Consider the following 22,393-nt stretch of genomic DNA (forward strand, 5'->3'; position numbering starts at 1 on the left):
GTTCCTGAGAGGACAGTTGTTTAGAGGACAAGTTGACAATCTTTAGTGCAATCAGAGGCAACATCAGAACCAACTACTTCATTTGGCTCACAGCAAATCATTTTTTGTTGTTCACATTCTGTTCTCTGGCCTTGGTGCCTGCCCTGGTGTTTTTTGCCACCCCTCCTCCTGCGTCTTCGTTGGATATTTTTGTACGGTTCCCTAACCGATATCTCCGGACCTCTTGTAAAAAAGCAGAGGGAGGATCTGTGGCTAAAGCACTGCTTGTCCCTTCACCTACATCACTTTCCAAAGAGGAAAGTGAAGTGTTAGTGGATGAAATACTAACTGATTTATCCTGGTTCTTCTCTATTGTTTGCGGTTTCGTGACTAGGTCATCATATTTTCTCGCAAACGTGAAAATACGTCCCCTTTTGTAGTCTCCTTCATCACTTTGTATTTATTTCTGTTTTTTTTCCTTTACATACAATTGATAACTATTTAGCTCCTTTTTCAAAATCTCCATATTCTTTTGTACCACTTCATTTAGACTGCTCTCATTAATCTCTTGCTCTAGAGTCCTGATTTCCTCCTTGATTTTAGATACCTTTCTTTCTGAATTAGTAATTAACGTCCCCATCATCTTATATGATGCCTCATATAGTCCTTCCTCCCATTCTTTAAGGAGATCAGGGTCCAGATCTTCGAAATTCGGAAAGATCAGGATCCTTAGTCCTCTGGGAATGCGTCTGTTCTCAATATATTTTTTGAGGGTGGCTCCATCCCACCATTTGCCCAATTCATTTTTTTTAAGTTTCCCTAGGCGCATTAATTTATTTTTCAAACCCTCATTCTTATTTAAGGGTAAATCTTTGTGTGCTACAATGGTTTTTGATCTATCACTGAAAAGGTCATCCAGCAACCCTTCTCGTTTGTCATCATAATCCATGACTTAACTAAGATGTAAGAAATTATTATTATTATTTTTTTTAATATTTGACCTTCAAAAGTCAGTGCTGGCAGCCCACAAAAATAAATACAATAGAAATGAGGGTAGAGGCTATAGAAGATCGCACCTGACAATTAAATGTGTCCTAGAGATCACATGAAGTGCAAAGAACCAAGGAGCACTCCCCTCTACGCTCCTTAACTAGGAAACAAATCCTATGGCAACATTTTACACAAAAAGGTTCAGCACTATTCAACAAGGTATAGCAGTTAACATCAATGTTCAAGAGATAGTGGGCACACAAGAAAGAATGTCCAAATTCCTGATGTAGATTTCTTAAAGGATTTTCTCTTTATTATATTTTTTCTTTAGAACAGAAGACCATAGCCGACGCGTTTCGTCTCATGCAGAGACTTCTTCAGGGCTATCAAAAAAGACATACAAATACAATTTTAAAATGTTTTCCTACATATACAAAAACACACTCACTACCTATTAAAAAAGAACACACATATATATACATGAACTGATAACAAGTATCTTCCATATATAAAAATAAAAAGTATTGGTATAATATCACTTGACATTATATATAGATCTGTTTCCAATAGACGACAGGGACAAATATATAATGGATTGACATGGTTTAGATTCCATTAAAATGTAAAAACACACAAAATAGATCAAACAACAGTGATGTTCATCAAAAAATGGTAATGGTCGATGTCACACCTTCACAAAGTATCAAAAGAATGTATTCACACAGGCGCTGTCGATTTCAACCATATATTAGGGAATCCCAGTTTCCATAAACCTTTATATGATGAACAATATCTAAAACAAAAATGTGTTGGCTATGAAACCATATCTATTACTGTCCACTGAGCTTGCATATATATTTCTATTGATTATATTAGCAATTAAACATATGTATACCTATACAGCATCTTAGTCCATCATTTATCCATTTATCTATAAGCAAATTCGCATTGTCATACAAAAAAGGAAATTCAGGTTGACTTTCACACTATATTTACTATGGTAAGACAGTTATAAAATCCATAGAGGAGAGAACAAGAACTAGAGAAACCCCTATGGATTAATATAAAATGTTTTAAAGTTAAACAGTGCATCTATATTCATAAGTATTCACCAAAAGAAATAGCAAGTAATATTGATTCGTCCCATTAAATAATCAATGTATATGGGAGTTTTGCCAGAAATCAATAACAACTCTAAACATATGTTAATGTAGAGCCAAACTTTCTGGTATGACCTCTCGTAAGTAGAAGATCAGTATACAGAGCCCTAATGCCAAACATTAGGTGTTTTCCATCTAACATAGAAACAATGATTTTAATAGGCACATATAAGTCTGAAACCAATCTTTCATCCCTGGAATCCCATTCAATTCAAAGATCGATATATATGGCACAAATGTTATGCAAAAAGATGTTTCTATGCTATTTTGAAACAAGAGCCAAGTCTACCAAAGATATTTACAAAAGTCTTCATTTTTTTTAAATTGTAATTTAGGATCAATGTGTATTTATTTAGTCGCTTGATGACACAATTCACGGGCGCTAGAAAGTTTCAGATCTAGATCCTGTATTCTCGATTACGGGCATTTTTAGCTCCACCGCACATGGAGAAATGCAACCTCTGTTGTTTACGATTGCCGAACTTAACATGTGCACGCAATCGCCATTTTAAACAAACTTGTCAATATGCGCTGTAGGATGCAAGAATATTTTTAAAGTGTAATCAGGGATCTGCTCATGACCTAATAAGTATACAGGCTATGTCAGCATCTGAAGTTTTTTTTAAAAAACATACCATAAAATTATTGATTGTTAATACACATCATGAGAGCTGGAAAGTTTTAAATTTAAATACTACATCCCCCACGATGGGTATTTTTTAGATCACCCACCCATGGAAAAAACATAACCCCTTACATTGACGATCATAAAAATTAACATATGCATGCGGCCGCCATCTTAGACGACCTTTGCTCACAATGCATATAACGGGATACATGAATAATTTAGAGCAAAACCCCGGCTCTACTCATAGCCCAATAAATATAGGAGTTATAGTAGCATATAAAACGCTAAATGCGTAACATGCATCACAAAACACTCATTGTAACATAACCAACGTCACCGATTAATTATTCCACAATATACAAACCTAATATACCTCACCAGCAATAGCTTGGTAGCCCATCACGTACGTGTACCACAATTACAGTTTTAAAGACCGAGCTTCTAAAAGCCGGCATTTTTGATTCCCTCAACCAGCTATATATGACAGCTGTTGCATGATAACAACAGAAAACGTACATGAACATTGCGAGCATACCCCTTTTTGTTGAGGATAACAAGAATTAGCGTATACATGCGGTCGCCATCTTAGACGACCTTGATAAACAATGCAATTAAAGAGATACATGCATAATTTAGTGCAAAGGCATGGCTCTTACTCTTGGCCCCATAAATATAGGGGGTTATAGCAGTATATAAAATGCTAAAAGCATAACATACATTACAAAACGCTCATTGTAAAATAACCAACGTCACCAATTAATTATTCAACAAAACTCAAACCCAATATAACTCACCAGCAAAGTCTTGGTGGCCCGTCGTGTGCGTGTTCCACAGTTACAGATTTGAAAACCGAGCTACTGAAAGCCGGCATTTTCAAATCACTGAACTGGAAATGTGAAACAGCTGTTGCATGGTAACAGCAGAAAACGTGCATGGACGTTACGAAATGGTCTTATAAACAGGGTGGCCATCTTGGAATAATATTGCGTCAAATATAAAAATATGAATGCAGACAATTCTCAACTATTAGTGCAGATCACTATATCTAATTAGGGAGCTACGATATGGATATAATATCACTCAATTTTAGAAATTATGTTGTCGAAATGTCCACTGTCCCGCATCAAATAGGCAGCTCCCCACAAACAGTCACAATGTACACTGTCATGCACTGTGAATGTAAACATGTACAATGCGTCAACATACATGTGAACCCAATGTTAAACTGCATCTCCCCTTAACATTGCAGAGGGAGAATCAAAACCTCCTGCAGAGCAGTCCCAATCTCTCTTCTCTGATGACGAAGAGGACCACCACACCTTCGACTCAACGCCCTCCAACAGCTCGTGGAGAGCCTCCGCAGCCCACTTCCAGGAGCAGGGCAACCCAGCTGCTGCGAGGAGAACCCACCCCCCGCACAGTACACACAGCAGGCAGCACCCACCACCAAGGCTGCCTCCCAGGACCCCCACGACGAACACATGGCCTTCCAACGCCGTGTGTTGGGGTGCCAGGAGAAGCTGGCTGAACAGGTGCAGGTGGGGTTCGACCGCATGGCAGACAAACTTGACACCATACGTGGGTGTCTAAGTCACATCAGGGACCACTCACAGTCCCTAACGGACACCGACAGTCCGCTCAATGCCCTCCAATGGACCATGGCTGATGTCGCCAGAGTCCTGACTCTGTGACAAGAACGACTGTCTAGTCAGAGTGGCTCCAGCGAGCTCGCCCAGGAGTTGGGACTCATGCGGAGGCTCATGGAGAGCATGGAGCGGACACGGGCAGAAAGAGCGGCTGCACACGAGCGAGAGGTAGCTGGGTCCCTCAATGCCATAAAGACCCTTCTCATGGCATTGCTGCCACAAGGCCTGGCGCTCATGCATGCTGCTGCAGGTGGTCCGGAATGGTGGCATTAGTGTGAACCCTGCTGGACCGCAGTGTAGGCCTGAACCAGCGGGCAGTGTGGGCCTACCGACACGTGGCGTCGCCTTGCGGTTCACAGAGTTAGTGGCACCTCTAGGGCTGAGCGGGTGTGCAGCCTGCGATGAGGTTGAGTGCTCTGATATGTTCTCTGCCATAGCGAAATCAAGACCCAGAATCAAGTGCGTGACCTGGTGGCCCGTGGTGTGGGGCTTCATGATGTGGAGGGTGTCATGGTCGTGGGCCCCGGGCTTGGGGCTCCCAGCGGCAAGCGGTGGCGGAAGGTGAGCAGTGAGGCCTGGTTGTGCAGGGGCAGGCCATCTCTGCTGGGAGGCGGGAGGGGCTGGGGTGCAGCTGCCAGTGTGCGCAGGGGCGGGCAAGCGATGATGGCGTGTGCTACTGTATGAACTCTGCCATTCATGTCTCTGGCAACTGTTTCAGATGAGGGACCTGGGGGACTGCAGTGTGTCCCGGCATGTGGTTGGAGACACACCGGTGGCTGCAGGTGAGCAGTGAGGCCTGGTTCTGCATTGTCGGCACTCTCTCTCCCTCTCTCTCTCCCTCTCTCTTTCTCTCCCTCTCCCTCTCTCCCTTTCTTTCTCTCTCCCTCCCTCTCTTTCTCTCTCGCTCTCTTTCTCTCTCTCCCTCTCTTTCTCTCTCCCTCTCTTTCTCTCTCTCTCCCTCTCTTTCTCTCTCTCTCCCTCTCTTTCTCTCTCTCCCTCTCTCTCTCCCTCGCTCTCTCTCTCTCTCTCTCTCCCTCTCTTTCTCTCTCCCTCTCTTTCTCTTTCTTTCTCTCCCTCTCTTTATTACTCCCTCCTTCTCTCCCTCTCTCTCTCTCTTTCTCTCTCTCTCTCCCTCTCTTTCTCTCTCCCTCTATCTCTCTCTCTTTCTCCCTCTCTTTCTCTCTCCCCCTCTCTTTCTTTCTTCCCCCCCCTCTCTCTCTCTCTCTCTCTTTCGCTCTCTCTCTCTGTACTTTGATGGACGCATACAACTTCTTATTTGTATTTCTGTCTTGCAGGCTGTGACTTACAGAATGCCCAGAGAAGACCTGCCGTGCCTCTTCAAGATTGTTGTTTTTTGTTTCATCTGTAATAAAGTTTTTATTTGGATTATATGATTTGAATGTATGATTTCCATTTTTCTGGCCACACCTGTATGTTTGGTGTTATGATTGTGCGACTTCAGGCGATTTGTTTGGTTCATAGTTTCGTGGTGTTGATGTGCATTCTCTTTGTCCAAAGGGAGGGGGGGTGGGTGGTGGGGTCCTGGGGGTGGTAGCGGTGGGTGTTGTTGCCCTATTGGGGTTCCGGGCTGCATGTTCAGTTGCTTGGGAGCATCATGTTTGGCTATGGGTTGTGCTCCCTTGGCTGCTGCCGGTTGTTGTCCCACTTTACACCAGGTCAGAGCAGGTGTTAGTTTCCTGCTGCTAACGTGCCTTATCACCTGTTTCGGGATCTTATCGCTGATATGGCTGGTCGTTTAGAATGTTGTGGAGTGGTGTTGTCGTGGCTTTTTTCTCGGGAACGCCTACTCTGCATCTCATTAGCGATAGTTGCCGGGGTCATCTGTGGCGATGTTTTTTTAGGATGCTATCGCCTGAAAACTGGTTATGTCGGCTGTTAGCACCATCTTGTGAATGGAGCGATAAATTTATCGCGACTTTGGCTGCGCTAAAGTGCCGATAACTCGGCGATAGGTCCTTGAGAATATGCTCCTTAATGTCTAGCTTAATGAACAGTTCTTTAAATCCCCTAGGCTTCTCATCCTTTGTATCCTGTATTTGCTGCATTAGCACCTTCAGTTCTAAACAATATATCTACATATTCCTCCCTTTTCCAATGTCTTTAGCCATACTGACTACAATGTGTTCCCAGGTTTCTGTTTCCAAAGGAACTTAAGCATTGTCAGGCTTAGTAACTATAAACAATGCGTTTTACACTCCTTCTACGGAGTATGTTCTGGGGTGCTCAAGTTGTTGCTTGAGCAAGTGGAAGTGTGTTCATTGACCTTGCGATTACTCTTTCTTCCCGCTTGTTTTACCCATGCTTCCTGCACTCCATCTTGAGTGCATTCTGATGCAGTAATTTTTTCACCAACAAGTGGAAGCCGGTTCTCCCACCTTGTGGTAACGTTCTTAACATCTGTCCCGCGTTTTGACTCAGACTCGCTTATTTTCGGGATTCAGCTACTCCTGATTTATTCTTTGCATAATGGATTCATGTTTTGGCCTTGAATGGGGCCTGTGTGGGACTTTACTCTCAATTCCTGACAATTTTGAGAGCATTTGGTTCCTGTTTCTAATTGTCCCTACCATGTGAGGTAAGATAATTAACCCTTCTTGCCTCACCTCCTCCAGATAATTCCTTTAGCATTTTTTGCTGTACTTCGCTAACCAGGTAGCTGTACTTTCTCATTACAAGAGGTTCTGCATGACTACTGCCCATGTGAGTATTTCACTTCTTCCTTCTTGAGCTCTTGGTTTGAGATAGTCATTATTTATTTATTTATGTTTTCCCTTTATTTGATTTTCTTCATATTGATCCACTTTTTCAGATTGAATTAGCCTTTGGGTCCAACTATTTGTTTCCTCCAACCCATGCCCTGAGGCCCTGGCCCTTATAAGAACACCGCCACCCACCCCTTCACATTTGTTCACTTTTATTTCTGTTTCATTCTTTTATTAATCTCCTTTTTAGGCCAAGTGCTTGACTAACATAGGGGCGTGGCTTGGCGCCCTTGGAGCAGGACATGAACTAAGGTACTTCCGGCTCGACTCAACCACCTGGAGGCATCCTGACCTCCATCCACCTCATCTGGCCCAACAAGACCGCAGCAGCGGACCCCTGCATGACTGGGGACCAGCTGCCATTAGAAGGAACACAACTGCTGCAGTAATACTAACACTTGGGCCAAAGGGGGGGCGTAGCATAGACCAGCTGTACAAAACATAACCTCGCTATACATTTGTTCACCTACCTTGCCTCCTGCCCCCACCCCTAAGGTTTCCCCTTTTTCCTTTCCTTGCAACTATTTAGAAAACCCCATTCAGTCATTAACTGTTGAACTTTAACCCAGTAACCTCTTCCCTACTTTCCAAAACATCTACCTAACTAAGCATTTCCTATGTGAACTTCCCCTTATTGCCTGCACCCGGAGTAACTTGTTCCCAACCTTAAACTTAACCTGCAAACCTATAAAATCTAGTTACAAAATGCCACACACCTGCTTCAAGCAACAATCAAAATACAACTTCTCTCCCTAGCACACCTGTGCACAAAAAAGCTGTCAAAATCCCCAATTACTAGCTCAACTAACCTGAGACCCCCCCCCCCCAGCAAAGGGAGGGTGGAAGGGAAACATTCTTCACAAGCCCACAGCCCTACTAACCCTGCACCCCCAAACTGGCTGCTGTGTCACCTTATTAAAATGGTGCCACGGTCAACAAAATGTCCATTTTTAAACCCCCCTACCCCTAGCCAAAATGAAGCCCAACACTCCCAATTGGGCTCTGGGCTGCACCATGGCCCAAAAACCCTGAGGGGGGCAAGCCTCCCTGGCGGTCCCCCCACCACAGCCCCCTTCGGGCCAAAGGGGGGGGCGCAGCATAGACCACAAAAACGCGCTATATGTGTGAAAAAGGCTGCTTTATTGAAGACCGGTGCACCTCACAAACATCAACCTTGGCCTTTGCCACACAAAACTAAACCTCGCTATCCATTTATTCACCTTGCCTCCTGCCTCCACCCCTAAGGTTTCCCCTTTTTCCTTTCCTTGCAACTATTTATAAACCCCCACTCAGTCATTAACTGTTGAACTTTAACCCTGTAACCTCTTACCTACTCCCCAAAACATCTACCAAACTAAGCATATCCTATGTTAACTTCCCATTATTGCCTGCTCCCGGAGTAACTTGTTCCCAATCATAAACTTAACCTGTAAACATATAAAAACTATTTACCAAACGCCACTCAGAAAAGTCCCTGCCTGCCCCCGACTTTTCTGACCCCCCCAAACTAGTACTTCTTAGGATACCTTTTTATGTCCAATGACCCATCTAAGACCCCCTTAATCTGTATGAGGTATAGCTCCATCGCGACAAATGCACCCCATCGTCCCTGAAAAAATAAACCACCGAGTACCTATTTGCGGGATGCTCCACTCTCCCACTACCTTCCTTATCACAAAACAGTCTCATATCCCTATTGATTTTCGTCCTGGCTATATCTATTGCTGTGGATCTATCGGCCCACCTCCACTGTCTCCTAGAAATAAACTCTGACCAGAAGATATAACACCCTGACCACTGCTGTTTACTCTTCAAAAGGCTCCTTTCCATTTGTTTCAACAGAGCCAAACCCCTAGAAACCACTAGGTCATTTTCTCCCAGGTGTACGATCAAAAGATCCGGAGAAATGTTACCCCTGATTAACTTTTTTAAACCCAGAATCAATTCATGCCATCGCATTCCACTCTTCCCCTGCCAAGAAACATTAAACAACGATGTGTCCAATACAAGGCTCAAACCTTTTCCTTTGTCCAATTCATGGTGCTCAGACCATTTAACGAAATAATGCCCAACTATCCAGGTGGACAGCTCCACCGTTGCTGGCCCCGCCACAGCACCTGAAAAGACACGTGTAAGTATATGGAAAACTATGCCTCCCCCAACTTAATGCATTTTCTAAAACATTCAGATGTCCATCGCCCCAAGAGGATTATCCTGTCCTTCTCCCAGCCCTGCTTTTCTGTGTCCGTTGTAACACCGATCTGAAACGAGTGCATACCATATTCGCCCGGGGCCTCCTCTAAAAACCACAAAGCTCTCCACATCACCCACAGTAGCTGCGCCGTTGACACAATGTGTCCTGAGACCCTGCAAAAATCCCCCCACTGCCTAGAGCGGACCACCCTCTCAATGTACACCCCCAAACGGAAATATGGCAGTCCATCGTCACCAACGTCAATGCAGTCGGAGTGTCGAGTAGGTCAATGGAGGAGGTCAAGAGGTGCTGGCATGAAGTGCACAGCCAAACCAAGGAGAAGCTTGTCGCCAACTGGAAGGCAGCAAGGGCGAATGGAGGTGGGAGTCCTGCGCCACAGGAGGAGCTGGATGAGCTGGAGGAAATGGTGGCCACAGTCATCAGCATGGAGACGGTGGCAGGAGTTGGGGGCATGGACACAGCTTGATATGACCTGACCCAACAGCAACAGGGTGAGTAACGAACAGGGACTGGGGGGACTGGGGGAGAGGGGCACAATGGCACACATACACAATTATGTGTAGGACACTGCACACACACAGTGACTGTGGAACATGTCCCTCACTCCTGTGGCACACTGCAGCACACACACATAGCAATAACAGCACATCCGACGACAATGTGGTACAAAGTGCAACACCTACACTGCAGAACAGAGGACACAACAGGTTCCGCTTGTGCGTAGTAACTGTCCACTCACATCTAACATTGCCTGTCACTGTGTGATGATATTGTACGGGTACTACCACACATCCATCATGTAGTCGAAAATCCCACTGTCTGCCATCAAATAGCCAGCTCCAACAAGACAGTCACAATGTGCCTTGTCATGCAGTCTGTATGTCAACATCTGCTAAGCATCAACATACATGGGAAACTCTGTTAACCTGCATCTACCCTTAACATTGCAGAGGGACAATCAACACTTACTGCAGAGCAGACCACAAACCCCATCAGTGATGATGAAGAGGACAACCTGCACATATGTCAAGACACCCTCCAACGGATAATGGACAGCCTCCGCACCCCACCCCCAGGAGCAGGGCAGGCCAGCTGCCTTGAGGTAACCCCATCACCTGCACAGACCACACAGCAGGAAACACAAACCACCACGGCTGACTCCCAGGACCCCCATCAACAATACATGGAATTTCAATGCCATGTGTTAGGTTGCCAGGTGGAGTTGGCGGATCAGCTGCAGGTGGGTTTCAAGCTCGTGGCAGCCAAACTCGAAGCCATATGTGGGTGTCTGAGTCCCATCAGGGACCACGTACAGTCCCTAACGGACACGCCCTGTCCGCACCATGCTCACCGACATTCCTTGGCTGACCTCGCTGGGGCCATTACTCGGATACAGGAATTGTCTAGTCAGACAGGCACCAGCGATGAAAGCACAGAGTTGGCACAGATGTGGAGGACAATGGAGACCATGGAGCAGATGCAGGCTGGAAGTACGTCTGCCACGGCTGAACACCAGCGAGATGTAGCTGGGATCTTCCATGCCCTGCAGTTCATCATCTTGCTATCGCTGCCACTGAGCGAGTCCCAGACAACTGCAGCGGGAACTTCGACACACACATCTCCAACCCCTGATGTGTCAGTGGCACACAGTGATGCAGCCCCATCACCTTCGCACCCTAATATGTGATGCAGCCATTACACCGCCACACACTCCGGACACACCGGACACAGAAGAAGTATCAGATGAGTAAGAAGTAGATGGTAATTGCTATGTGAGGAAGGAGGTAGTAGCATCCATCACCGCCAGATGGCCTGTCCCTGCCTGGTTCTGCCCTATGCATCATGCCCTCGGACAACACATTCCACTGACCCCCGGAACACTCTGCGACATCCACCCGGACCCCGACATGGACTGCCACTTCTTCACTGCTTGACAATTACACAGCAATCCTGCTGCCGACGACACTCTCCCTCTTCCAAATCACCTTTCAATCCCCAAAGGACTCTGGTTGGCCCACCACTGGGCTTCCATGTTATGTGGGCTTGGATGGCCATGCACAGCTCCAGCTCCATCATTCTCCAGAATGTGAATAAAACATTCGAAATTACACAGATGTGTCATGACTATGTTCACTCACGTATGAAAGTATGGCTGGATGTAGGGACAATGATTGCACAAGAAGGTACACCCTGGTGAATGACATCAATGTGCATGTTTATCCCTGAGACACATGGCCAATTGGATGACTGTGAAGGTGAGCACTAGCTGTGTCCCCTTGCACATTAACAACAATCTCACAACCCCTCAATGTAGGCACACGTCCATGAATTGAATAGGGCTGTGTGTAGGAATGAACAAATCGGTACCAGGCCAGTAGTGGTGTCCTACATCACATGTGACAACGGAAGTTCACGTCGCATACCTACTCACACACATCTGTGTGGACTCATTCTGTCATGATTTATGACATTGCTCCACATGGTCAGAGGTTGGACACCATACTCACATTGCTGAAGACACGTAAGTGCACAAGTCTGCCAGCAGCTATCCCAAAACAATGTCTGGCTCACAGAGGTGGAGCTGTCAAAAGGGACCCACCCCTATTGTACATTCGTCAGTCAGACCCTCCCTGTGTAGGGACGATGCTCATTGTGGCACACGAGTGGTCAATCTAATCAACACTCATCACAGTGAAGTTGGGTAGACTTTATTGGCAGGTGCGTGCCAGTACGGACAAGGCAATGGCCACAACATGCAGGGACATGCTTAAGACACTTACACACAGCATGGGAACATGTCGAGGTGCAGGAGATGGGGAGGCAGGATTGAACACCATTCATTACTAATGGCAACGGTCTCAGCCTACCTTGCCTTGCTGGACGAGTCATGTGTTTGGCATCTGCCCATTGCCCCGTGTGAGAGGTTCGACTCACAGCCCATGGGGTCTGCATAGTGCTCTGCCACAGGACTGCGCTGACTGTGCTCTGCTGACAATGATCAGGGGAAAGGGTCCGACACGGTCACATGTCGTGCTGTGTTGCCATGTGTGTGTTCTCCCCCCAGCAGTGTGTCCGAATTGGTAACGTTGCCAAACGACGCTGTGCTGCTCCGACCATGGAACTGCATCACCTTGAACAGGTTGGTGTACACATGCGTAGTTCCACGCACATGCATTCAGAGTCCAGATGAAGGCAGACATGTCCTCTGTTGTGGTGGGATATGTGAGTATTCCCCACAATGCAACAAGGTGTTGGGACCTGTGCTGTGGGTGACAATCCGATGTGGCTGCAGGAACGTAGTTACTCGTCCATGAATGCTGCTTCATGTGCAATGTGTTCCAATAGTACGTCGTTGTCGGGTTCTAGGAACACCAGGGTCAGCCAGTCCATTAACTGGTCCGAGCAGATGTGTTCAGCCACGCTGTTTCCCCAATCCGCAACACAGCCCAATACGAGGTTGACGAGGTTATTTTTATCTGCATTCTGTCAGGGATTGTACTACGGAGCTGTGGTCAATGCTACAGGTTTTTTCTTAATTGTTTTAAAAATACTTTCATTGCGTGTTTGCACAGTTCTTTTCACTCGTGATCACTTCTACCAGTGGGTCAGCACTCTAGTCTTGACGCTGCCACGTCTGCGCGGTCACGCTCATTCGGCTTCATAAGCTCCAATGACGCGACCGCGCAGCAGACGTGTGCAGCGGGTGTGCCGCTGGCGTGCCGAAGGTGCACCTAAGGCAAGCCCGTCTTCGCCCGTCCGCGCCCGGTCAGGACCAGGGCCACAACCCCTGTTGGTGCAGCCAGGGAAAACTTTATTTATTCCAGTAATGAACTTAAGAGCTACAGAGCAGCTTCAACTAGTAAGTGCTTACACTCCATGCTCCCTGATGGCTCTACTAAAGAATGTAAATTCTGCCAGTTTAAATTATGTCCTGTATTCAAAGCCTATGTAGGCCCCCCTAGTAAAAATACTGTCAGGATGTTGCTTCTTAACTGTCGCTCATTTGCTAAGCATGCAGAGGAAATTCACCTACTGTTAGAAGAAGAAAGTCCTGATATGCTTTTTTTGACGGAGCCATTGTTCAAGCCTTGCCCTCTGGATATGCCATACATAGGCTCGATAGGGGAATAGGGAGAGGAGGTGGATTAGCCATCATTTATAAAGACAAATTTAGTTGTCGTACCACCTTTACGATAAGTATATCTCACGTCAATACGCTCTCTGGCATTCTAGTTTAACGCCCCCCAGGCCCTTCAGCCAATTTTTGTAAATCACTCCCTGATACTGTTGCAGGTCTGCATAGCTCCCTCATAGCCTACTCACAATAAAGGCCATATCCTTGAACCTATCTTTTCTAACGCCCACAGCCTCTTGGTGAGTGACCCCACTCCTCTTCCATGGTCCGATCACTACCTCATTCCTTTTACCTGGACAGTGCAAGATGCTCCCTTACCGGCTGAAAAAAGCATCAGGCTCGTACGCCCCTGGGCAAAATTGTCGTCTGATTTATGGACTACTTTTTTGAAGGATACTGCCCCTACGATAGATTCTAGCCCAGTAACTGCTAATGATGAACTTAATGAATGGTTAAAATCATCGCTTGATATGATTTTGCATAAGAGACGCACTCATAATAAAATAGGAGCTCACCATAATCTCTAGTATACGCCTAAACTACGAGAACTCAGGCAGGCTACTAAGATGCTAGAGAGAAGCTGGAGGAAAGATCCTACAGTTAATAACAAAACAAAATATAGACTCGGAATAAGGACTTACAAGCTTGAAATAAAATTAGCCAAATCTTTCTACTATGAAAAGAGTATTACTTCAGCAGCAAACCGCCCTCGTGAAATTTTTAAAATTGCCAAAGCACTTTTTATTCCCCCTCCCCCCCCTATTGTTATTGCAGACATTCCTCTACGGTGCAATTTAATTGCAGAATTTTTTAATGATAAAATACAATCTATTTATAAATCTTTCTCTGCAGCTTCTGCTCTACAGACAGTACACCCCATATGCTCTCCCACTTATCTGTTGGAATTCATTCCCCCTTTGAATCTTATGTCTCTTCAGGGGATCCTGAACCAACTTAAATCTGGAGCGCCTTCCGATGTTGTCCCCCCCTAGCATTCTAAATCGAGTATCCGAGACTTGAGCTCCAGTGATTCTAGAAGTAATTAACGCTTCTCTAGAAAAGGGAATGGTACCCCCCCTCTGGAAACAGGCTATGGTTAGTGCTCTTTTAAAAAAAACTCACCTTGATCCAGCGATATTAGCCAACTATCGCCCTATTTCGTTGCTTCCAGGAATAGGGAAATTGGCAGAGAAGCATGTAAACACCACAATTTCAACATTTCTGGAAAATAATAATTGCTTTCACCCTACTCAGAGGGGATTTAGAGCCCAACAGAGTACTGAGACCGCACTTGTGGTAGTGGTGGAGAATTTAAGGAAAATTTTGGATAGTGGGGGCTGCGCTGCGCTTATTCTGCTCGATCTCAGCGCCGCCTTTCACACGGTTAACCACCAGCTACTTATTCAAAGGCTCAGGAAGGCTGGAATTGCTGGCTCCGCACTGAAATGGCTACAATCCTTTTTAGAAGACCGCTCCTTCGTAGTCTTTGAAGAACATTTAATCTCAAAGCCAATGCCTCTTAGATGTGGGGTTCTTCAGGGCTCATCCCTGAGCCCCACTCTATTTAACGTGTATATGAGCTCTCTGGCGGAAATATTAATACCCTTCAGCATCCAGATTGTCACGTATGCGGATGATACCCAGTTAGTGGTATCACTTAGTCAAGAGGATAACTCAGCCCCAAGCCTGGCTCTATGCTTGCAAAAAGTCTCCGGATGGATGGATAAATCTTATTTGAAACTCAATGGAGAAAAGACTGAATTAATACTTCTGGGGAATTTTACCTCACCAACAATAGCCCCTTCCTGGCCCAATTGTCTTGGCTCTCCGCCTTCTCCCAAAGCTGAAATTAAGAGTCTTGGAGTGCGGGTGACCTGCTGTTATGGAATACTAAGAATGCTCAAAAAATCCTCCCTCTGCTCCCGCTCCCTGTTAGAAGAGTGCTGGTCCAGGCACTTATTCTGTCTCGCCTGGACAATGCCAACGCTCTTTATTTAGGAACTCCTCTCTCTACTATTAAAAAGCTACAGGTTGTGCAAAACTGCGCAGCACGTTTACTTACCAACTCTTCAAAGCGTATGTCGGCTAAACCCTCGCTCACTGCGCTTCACTGGCTGCCACTTTATGATAGAGTTCATTTCAAGGCATTGTGCATCATAAAACCCTCTCAGATAAAGGTCCACCCATTATCAGATCCCTCATTCAGTCCTACCGTCCTTCCAAGTCACTTAAGCAGTTAGCAGCAGTTCCAATAATAAAGAAAGCGCGAAGCGGAGGACGCCGCTTTGCGTACAATGCTGCTAAACTGTGGAACAACTTGCCTTTGTCGATTCGCTGTGAACCGTATTACCTTACCTTCCGCAAGCTTTTAAAAACCTTTTTATTTCCTTAATCTCTTTCTAGCTTAAGGGTCCGCACTAGCGCTGGGATGCCTCCGGGAAGCCATGCGCTCCAGAAATGCCTTGTCATTTCAATTCAATAGGGAAGCGCCTCGATGTGGTCACTGCACACGAGGAGTTGTGCAACCTCCCATGCGCAACTGTCAGCACATATGGCAAAGATCAGTGCATCCCATGCACGGCTATCCCGGTGACACTCCTGGTCGTGGGCCAACAGGGGGCGCACTGTCAGGTCATAATCCAGTTCAGCTACCGTTGCGTTGGATAGGCAGACCTCCATGGGCCACTCGAATGTGCATGTTCGACAGTGGAACCAGGGCTGGATGCAGGTGAAGTAGGCAAGACGGAAACTCAGCCGGAAACGAATTCGCAACACTGCCAGTGGCAGTGTTCCCAACAAATGCAGCATTCGCGCAAGGTACAGTTCCACGTGACAGGGGTGGCGCATGTGCCCGGGAATGCCTGCCATTGCGTTTGTTGGGCTCATGGCACCGGCACTCCTCAGACCAGCGGAAGGGCGGTGGGCGATATGCCACAGCTCTGGGCAATGAGTCGTATGTGTGTGCAACGTTTGGACGTATGTGTAGTTTATAGCTAATGTGTCAAGGGACGAGTGTGTGTGGGGTGTTTGCACTTTGGTGTTTCATTAGCACAGTCTGTAGTGTGGGAGTCGTCGGAGTATAGTATGGTATCTCATGCATGGTGTGCCAGCCGCATTCAGGACCAAGGTCGGGGGTTAGGTTGGCCTTCAGCCTTGTGTGTTGAGACAAAGGGGCTTTCATTCCTGATTTCAGCCTGGCTACTGCTTGCATTTCCTAAATGTGATGTGGAATAATTCGCACTGACTTTGATGCCAGGCCTGTGATCTGGGGTGCACAGATTTCGAGACACACTCAGCTGTTGGCATGTTTGCATGGGCCAAGGGCCCGATTAGCCTTGCGCACCTTGTTCAGTCTCTCTTTTTCTCTCTCTCCCTGTCTTTTGATGAGTGCCTGACACACCTTCTTATCTTGGATATTGTCTTGCAGGCTGTGAGTCACAGATTGTCCACGGATGCCCCGCCATGACTCTTCAAAATAGTTGTTTGGTGACAAATTAGGATGTGACATTTAAATGTAAATTTGATACTTGTATAGCGCACTACTCACCCGCAAGGGTCTCAAGGCGCTTGTACGAATACCGCTGTGGAACCCATCCTGGCTTTCCCTGTGAGGCGTCCACTCCTGGGCACCCCCAAGGTGGAGGCCAGGCATCCTTAGCATTGTGGGGGCCGTTGTGGAGATTAAGCAAGCTATTGCCCAGAGTTGCAGAGTGGGACTCCATGATTGGAATAGGCACCAAGGCGAGAATTATCAGGTCCGTGGAATTTTTGAGCCCAAGACCCGCCGAGGCAGGGAATTGAATCCTGGTGCCGGGCTAGACCTCTGCATCAGGGTCTGCCGCTCTAATCATTGAGCCACACTTCTCCACATTTGGTTTGGTCTTTCAATGGTGAATGTGTGAATCAGGGTGTCAGTGCTCACATGTATGTTGATTGTTGCAATTGTGCGACATCAGGCGGGTGCTTTTGTTCATGTTTTCGTGCCATTGATGTGCAGTGTCTTGGTCCGGGGGAGCTGAGGGGTGCCCGGGGTGGGGCCCGGGGGGAAGGTAATGTGGTCCTGGGGGTGGTGGCGGTGGGTGTTGTGGCCCTCTTGTGTGTCCGACACGCATGTTCAGTGGCTCCATGGCATCTGTTGTTCTTCAGGTGTGGCTCTAGGCTGTGCTCCCGTTTGTGGTGCAGGCTGCCATCCAACTTTGCACCAGGTCAGAGCAGGTGTTAATTTTCTGCTGCTAACGCGCCTTATCGCATGTTTCATAGTCTTTTCGCTGATCTGGCTGGTCGTTGAGAATGTTGAGGAGTGGTGTTGTCGCGGCTTTTTGCTCGGGAACGCCTACTCTGCATATCATTAGCGATAGTTGCCGGGGTCATCTGTGGGGATGTTTTTTGCGGCTGCTATCGCAGGTAAATTGGTGATATGGGCTGTTAGCACCAGCTTGTGAATAGAGCAATATATTTATTGTGACTTTGGCTGCGATAAAGTACCGTTAACTCGGCGATAGCTCCATGAGAATATGTCCCTTTGTCTCCTATGGACCACATCCCTGCCGGCACCGGTTTCCTGCAGTTGCATGCTTCCGTCCCTAGACCATGGAACTTCTCCCACTGTAAACGAGACAAAGCATCCGTAATGTCATTGTCCACCCCTGGCACATGCCTGGCTTTAAACAAAATATTGTGTTTTAAATAACTGAGTACAAACACGCGCATCAGCTTGAGTACCTGGGCATCCTCGCGGATTGCTTATTCCCCTCTTGCACCACTGCCATATTGTCCACCCTAAAAATAACCTTCCTGTGTGCCAAATCCTGAGCCCACACTGTAACTGGACTACTAGAGATAATAACTTCAAAAAGGCGACACTTCTCCCCCTTTCTTCCAATGTCATGGCCACTCTTCGGCGCACCGTCTCCCCTGCCAATATAACCGAAAACCCCTTGCTCATTTTGCATCTGAGTATATGTGTACATCCCACTTCTACTCTTTGGGCGAGGCTATTGGGATGCAATGGAAATCCTCCAAAAGTTCGTGCCACATGCGGAAATCCTCCTTTGTCCCTGCAGCCAAGCACATGTGATGATGTGGCAACGTAAGGCCAGCCAATGACCTTCCCAATCTCCTACAAAATGTCCTTCCTGTCCGTACTACTCTACATGTGAAATTAAGATGTCCTAACAGCACCTGTACCTCCCTAACCGTCACTTTTCAACTAGCCAGCATGTTGTCTATCAGCATCATAATATGCAGCTACTTTTCATCAGTAGGCATGCCTCCATCGCCCCTGAGTCCAATGCAATGCCCAGAAATGACAACACCGTACTGGGACCTTGTGTCTTCTCTGGTGCCAGGGGCACCCCCATCACCCCATGAGCTCTTGAAAACTTGTCAGCTGTTGCTGACAGTCCTTTGAACCAGGGTTGACCCACCAGGAAGAAGTTGTCAAGGTAGTGTGTCACCGTCTCTTTACCTGTCTGCCACGAGAACACCCATTGCACAAAGGAGCTGAAATGCTTGAGCAAGACACAGGATATGAAACAGCACATTGGTAGCGCTTTGTCCACAAATATTTGCCCATCAAACTGTATACCAAGCAACTGAAAATCATCGGGGAGTACTGGCAGTAAACGGAAAGCAGACTTTATGTCACATTTGGGCATCAGAGCTCCTGTTCCTACCCTTTCCACAAGTCCTCTGGGTACGTCTACTGATGAATATGAAACTGATGTCAAGTTCTCAGCTATAAAATCATTAACTAAAGCCCCTTCCAGCCATGAGAGGCGTTGTTTCAATCTAAATTGTCCAGGTTCTTTCTTGGGTATCAATCCGAATGGTGAAATTATCAAGTCTCTCAAAGGCCAATCTGTGAATGGGCCTTCCATACGCACTTCTTCAACTTCTTTAAACAGTTTGCCTCGCACTATTGTCTTGTGTGAATTCACTGATTTTAAATTGGCTGCCCACCTGGTGGACCGTGGACCCTCAAACCCGAGCCTAAAACCTTCCTTAAACCCGACACCCGATAATGTGGCATCTTCCTGGGAAGGATAGTATGCCAACCAATGCATTGCATTAAGTATTGTTGTGTAATGGGTGTACGAGCCTTTTTCCCATAGAGCCTTGTGCTCCTCTACCTCCCCTGCCCCCTGTATTATGCTGGGCACCTTGGCTTAACTGCTGCCCCTGCCTGCTGTATCCTGTCCCATAGTATTGCGCCAATAGTTGCCTACCTGCACACTTCGAGCATTTGTGTCTGAATTTGCAGTACTCCCTTGCACATGATCCTTTATTAAGGTCCCAAAAAGGCCCTTGCACGCCCTCAGTGTTTTAAGTTGTGTATCTCACCCCCCCTTAGGTGGGGTGGTTCTGTAAGTGATGGTACACCAACGGAAGCCCACTGGCCTTATAAGTGGTTTTCCCAAACTTAACTGGCCCCATTGTTTGCTGATACAAGTCTGCGTCTATCTCACCCCACCCTGCCTCTGTATCCCATGCGAGCCTTGCCCTGAATTTTTCATCATAATGGGACCAGGCGTAGCTCCCATATGTCATCTGAGCTCTCCTGATCAGGACCATGTATTTAAAAAGGGAGACACACCTCTCTGGGTATTTCTCACAGTATAGGCTTGCAAAAATCCAGAAAGCCGCCAACCAATTCTAAATGGTCATGGCTACATTAGGCCTTTTGGCCAATTACAGTTCTTCTTCTTTCAAACCCTCTTTTGCCTGTAGCTATCTGTGCAGCAACTTCAGCATTTCTACGTACTCCCCTTTCCAAATCTTTTCCTTCGTAGACAACATGAGGTGAGCTCCTAGTGGGTTCATCACCCCCATGTTCTGCAACCTCTTGAGCTTCATCTCGTGGCTCTCTTTTACTTCATCTGCCTTCACCTCTTATTCCGACCTTGTCCCCCTGGTCGTCTCGTCCTTGCCTGCTGCCGTCTCCCGCCCTCCGTCCTGTCGACTTCCTACTACCCCCCTATGTTTTTATCCCTGTCCAATGTATGTGTTTCCAGACCCACCCCTATATCCTTTACATATAAGCCTTTCAGCAGGCGCACCCCCCCCCCCCCATGACACCTCTATGGGCATCCCTCCCCACTGAAATATTAACTTTGGGAGACCTTAAAGCACCTTGCCCTTCTTCGCCCTTACCTGACATAAAGATTGGCGTTCTCACTGGATCCAGCCGCTTAACCAGTCGTGCAATGGGTCGCACCACACTGTCCTGGGCTACATGTGGTCTTTTATTCTCAATCTGTAACACAGTAGGCACATTATTACTGCGCCCCCCCTATCCTTCTTGGTCTCCCTCCTCGTCCTCAACAATCTCCACCTCTTCAATACCATCCTCATAGTAATCCAACTGCAGAGGCTCTTCACCTATTATCTTATGCATTTGTGCCTCAGCCCTTTCCCGCCTACTGGGAATTAGCTCCTCCAGATCTAAACCTGGATACCGCTGAGCTGTAAACCGCCCTTTAGACCCACTTCTGGGCTCTTGCCCTGTCTCTCCTGCCGCTGCCTCCGGGCTACATCGACCCAACGGGGTTGCTGTACCACCGATAGCACCTCCGTCTGCCGTTTTACTGTGTCCTGCCCGTCCCTCGATGTGCTCTGGCTGTCTGCCTTTGACAGTGCCATCCCTTCTCCTCTGTAACAGGGAGTCACATGTGACTCACCCTTTTCCGTTACCTCCCATTCCTGCTGACCCTGGAGTTGAAAAGGAAGGTCTGGCAAGCCAGGGTTAATGACCCCGCCTACTCCTGCCGATCCAGAAACCGGACACCACTGCTAATCCCCCACCCCACGTCTGAGCTGTCCCCATCTGCCCTTTCACTGTCCTCCTGCTCTGGCTGTCTCGCCATTTACCTCCCGCCCCACAGAATGCCCCCCGCCGTGCTGGAGCCCTCCCTGGTCCATCCCCCCAGCACGTATATACTCTGGCTGGTAGTCTACACCCCACGACCCCCACCTACACCCCCAGCCTGCTCCTCCTTGTCACTCCACTTCAGCATTGTTGCCACTATGGCAAACGCTAGTCCCCATTCCTGTCCCTCCTCCATGCTCCCTAACACTCCCCTCTTTTTCCCCCTTTTCCAGCCCATGGGCCGTGGATGTCCCCCCCAAGACCATCCCCCCTCCTATGACCAACATGACCTGAGCCCCGCGGGGGGCCCTCTCTAACCACCCTCCCAACTCCAATGATGGTGTTTGCCCCGTCTGCTCTCCCTGTTGCCGGGCCTCCCGCCACCCCTCCCTTCCATTCATCCACCAATCCCTTGTCCCCTTCCCAGTCCCCCAAAACCCAGCTGCTTCCCCCCTCTTTCCTTAACCTCTTCCACCCACTCCACTATGCTCCCCACCTTCTTTTCCTCTGCCTGCCCTCTCTCATGTCCCCTCGCTTCCACTCGTTTGGGAGTCTGCTGCCTGTTTCCCGGCCCCTGCTGGCCCTTCCCACTGCCAATAATCTGTGGCCCCTCCCCCTCCTCCACCGTCTTACTCTTGCCTTTATTTCCCCCTTTCCCTTCTTTGTGTCACGTGCGGCCTCAGCAGCCATCGCTACCTCTTTTTTGATCCCAATGCAGGCCCCACCTGCGCCCTTAGCAAATATGAGTGCGGGGCGCCGAGCTGTGCCCCACCCCACCCACATAGTATGTTGGAGCGTGCGGCTGCTCTCCTCTGGCGGCCGCTCACACCTACCGGCCTCATGTTTTCTCCTTTCCGGGACTGCGGCGGTGAACAGGCCCACACCACCGCAGATACCCCGTCTGCTGTCTGACGTGCCGGACGCTCTTTCTGCTCCGTCTGCACAAGATCCATGCACCCTGCTTTGGCAAGCAGGCGCATGGGTTCCACC

General features: G+C 47.6%; 1 protein-coding gene across 1 annotated transcript in view; it reads left to right on the forward strand.

Annotated features, from left to right (window-relative positions):
• SHISAL2B (shisa like 2B) overlaps positions 1-5,788 on the forward strand; it is a 198,650-nt gene extending 192,862 nt beyond the window's left edge. The window contains exons 4-5 of the mRNA XM_085631644.1: positions 5,122-5,185; positions 5,699-5,788. Coding sequence (XP_085487770.1) covers positions 5,122-5,185; positions 5,699-5,705 — 71 coding nt within the window. The 3' untranslated portion in view covers positions 5,706-5,788. The remainder of the gene's footprint in view (positions 1-5,121; positions 5,186-5,698) is intronic.
• The last annotated feature ends 16,605 nt before the right edge of the window (positions 5,789-22,393 follow it).

This window comes from Triturus cristatus, chromosome 2_1, assembly GCF_964204655.1.
Source record: "Triturus cristatus chromosome 2_1, aTriCri1.1, whole genome shotgun sequence".
NCBI classification, from domain to species: Eukaryota; Metazoa; Chordata; class Amphibia; order Caudata; family Salamandridae; genus Triturus; species Triturus cristatus.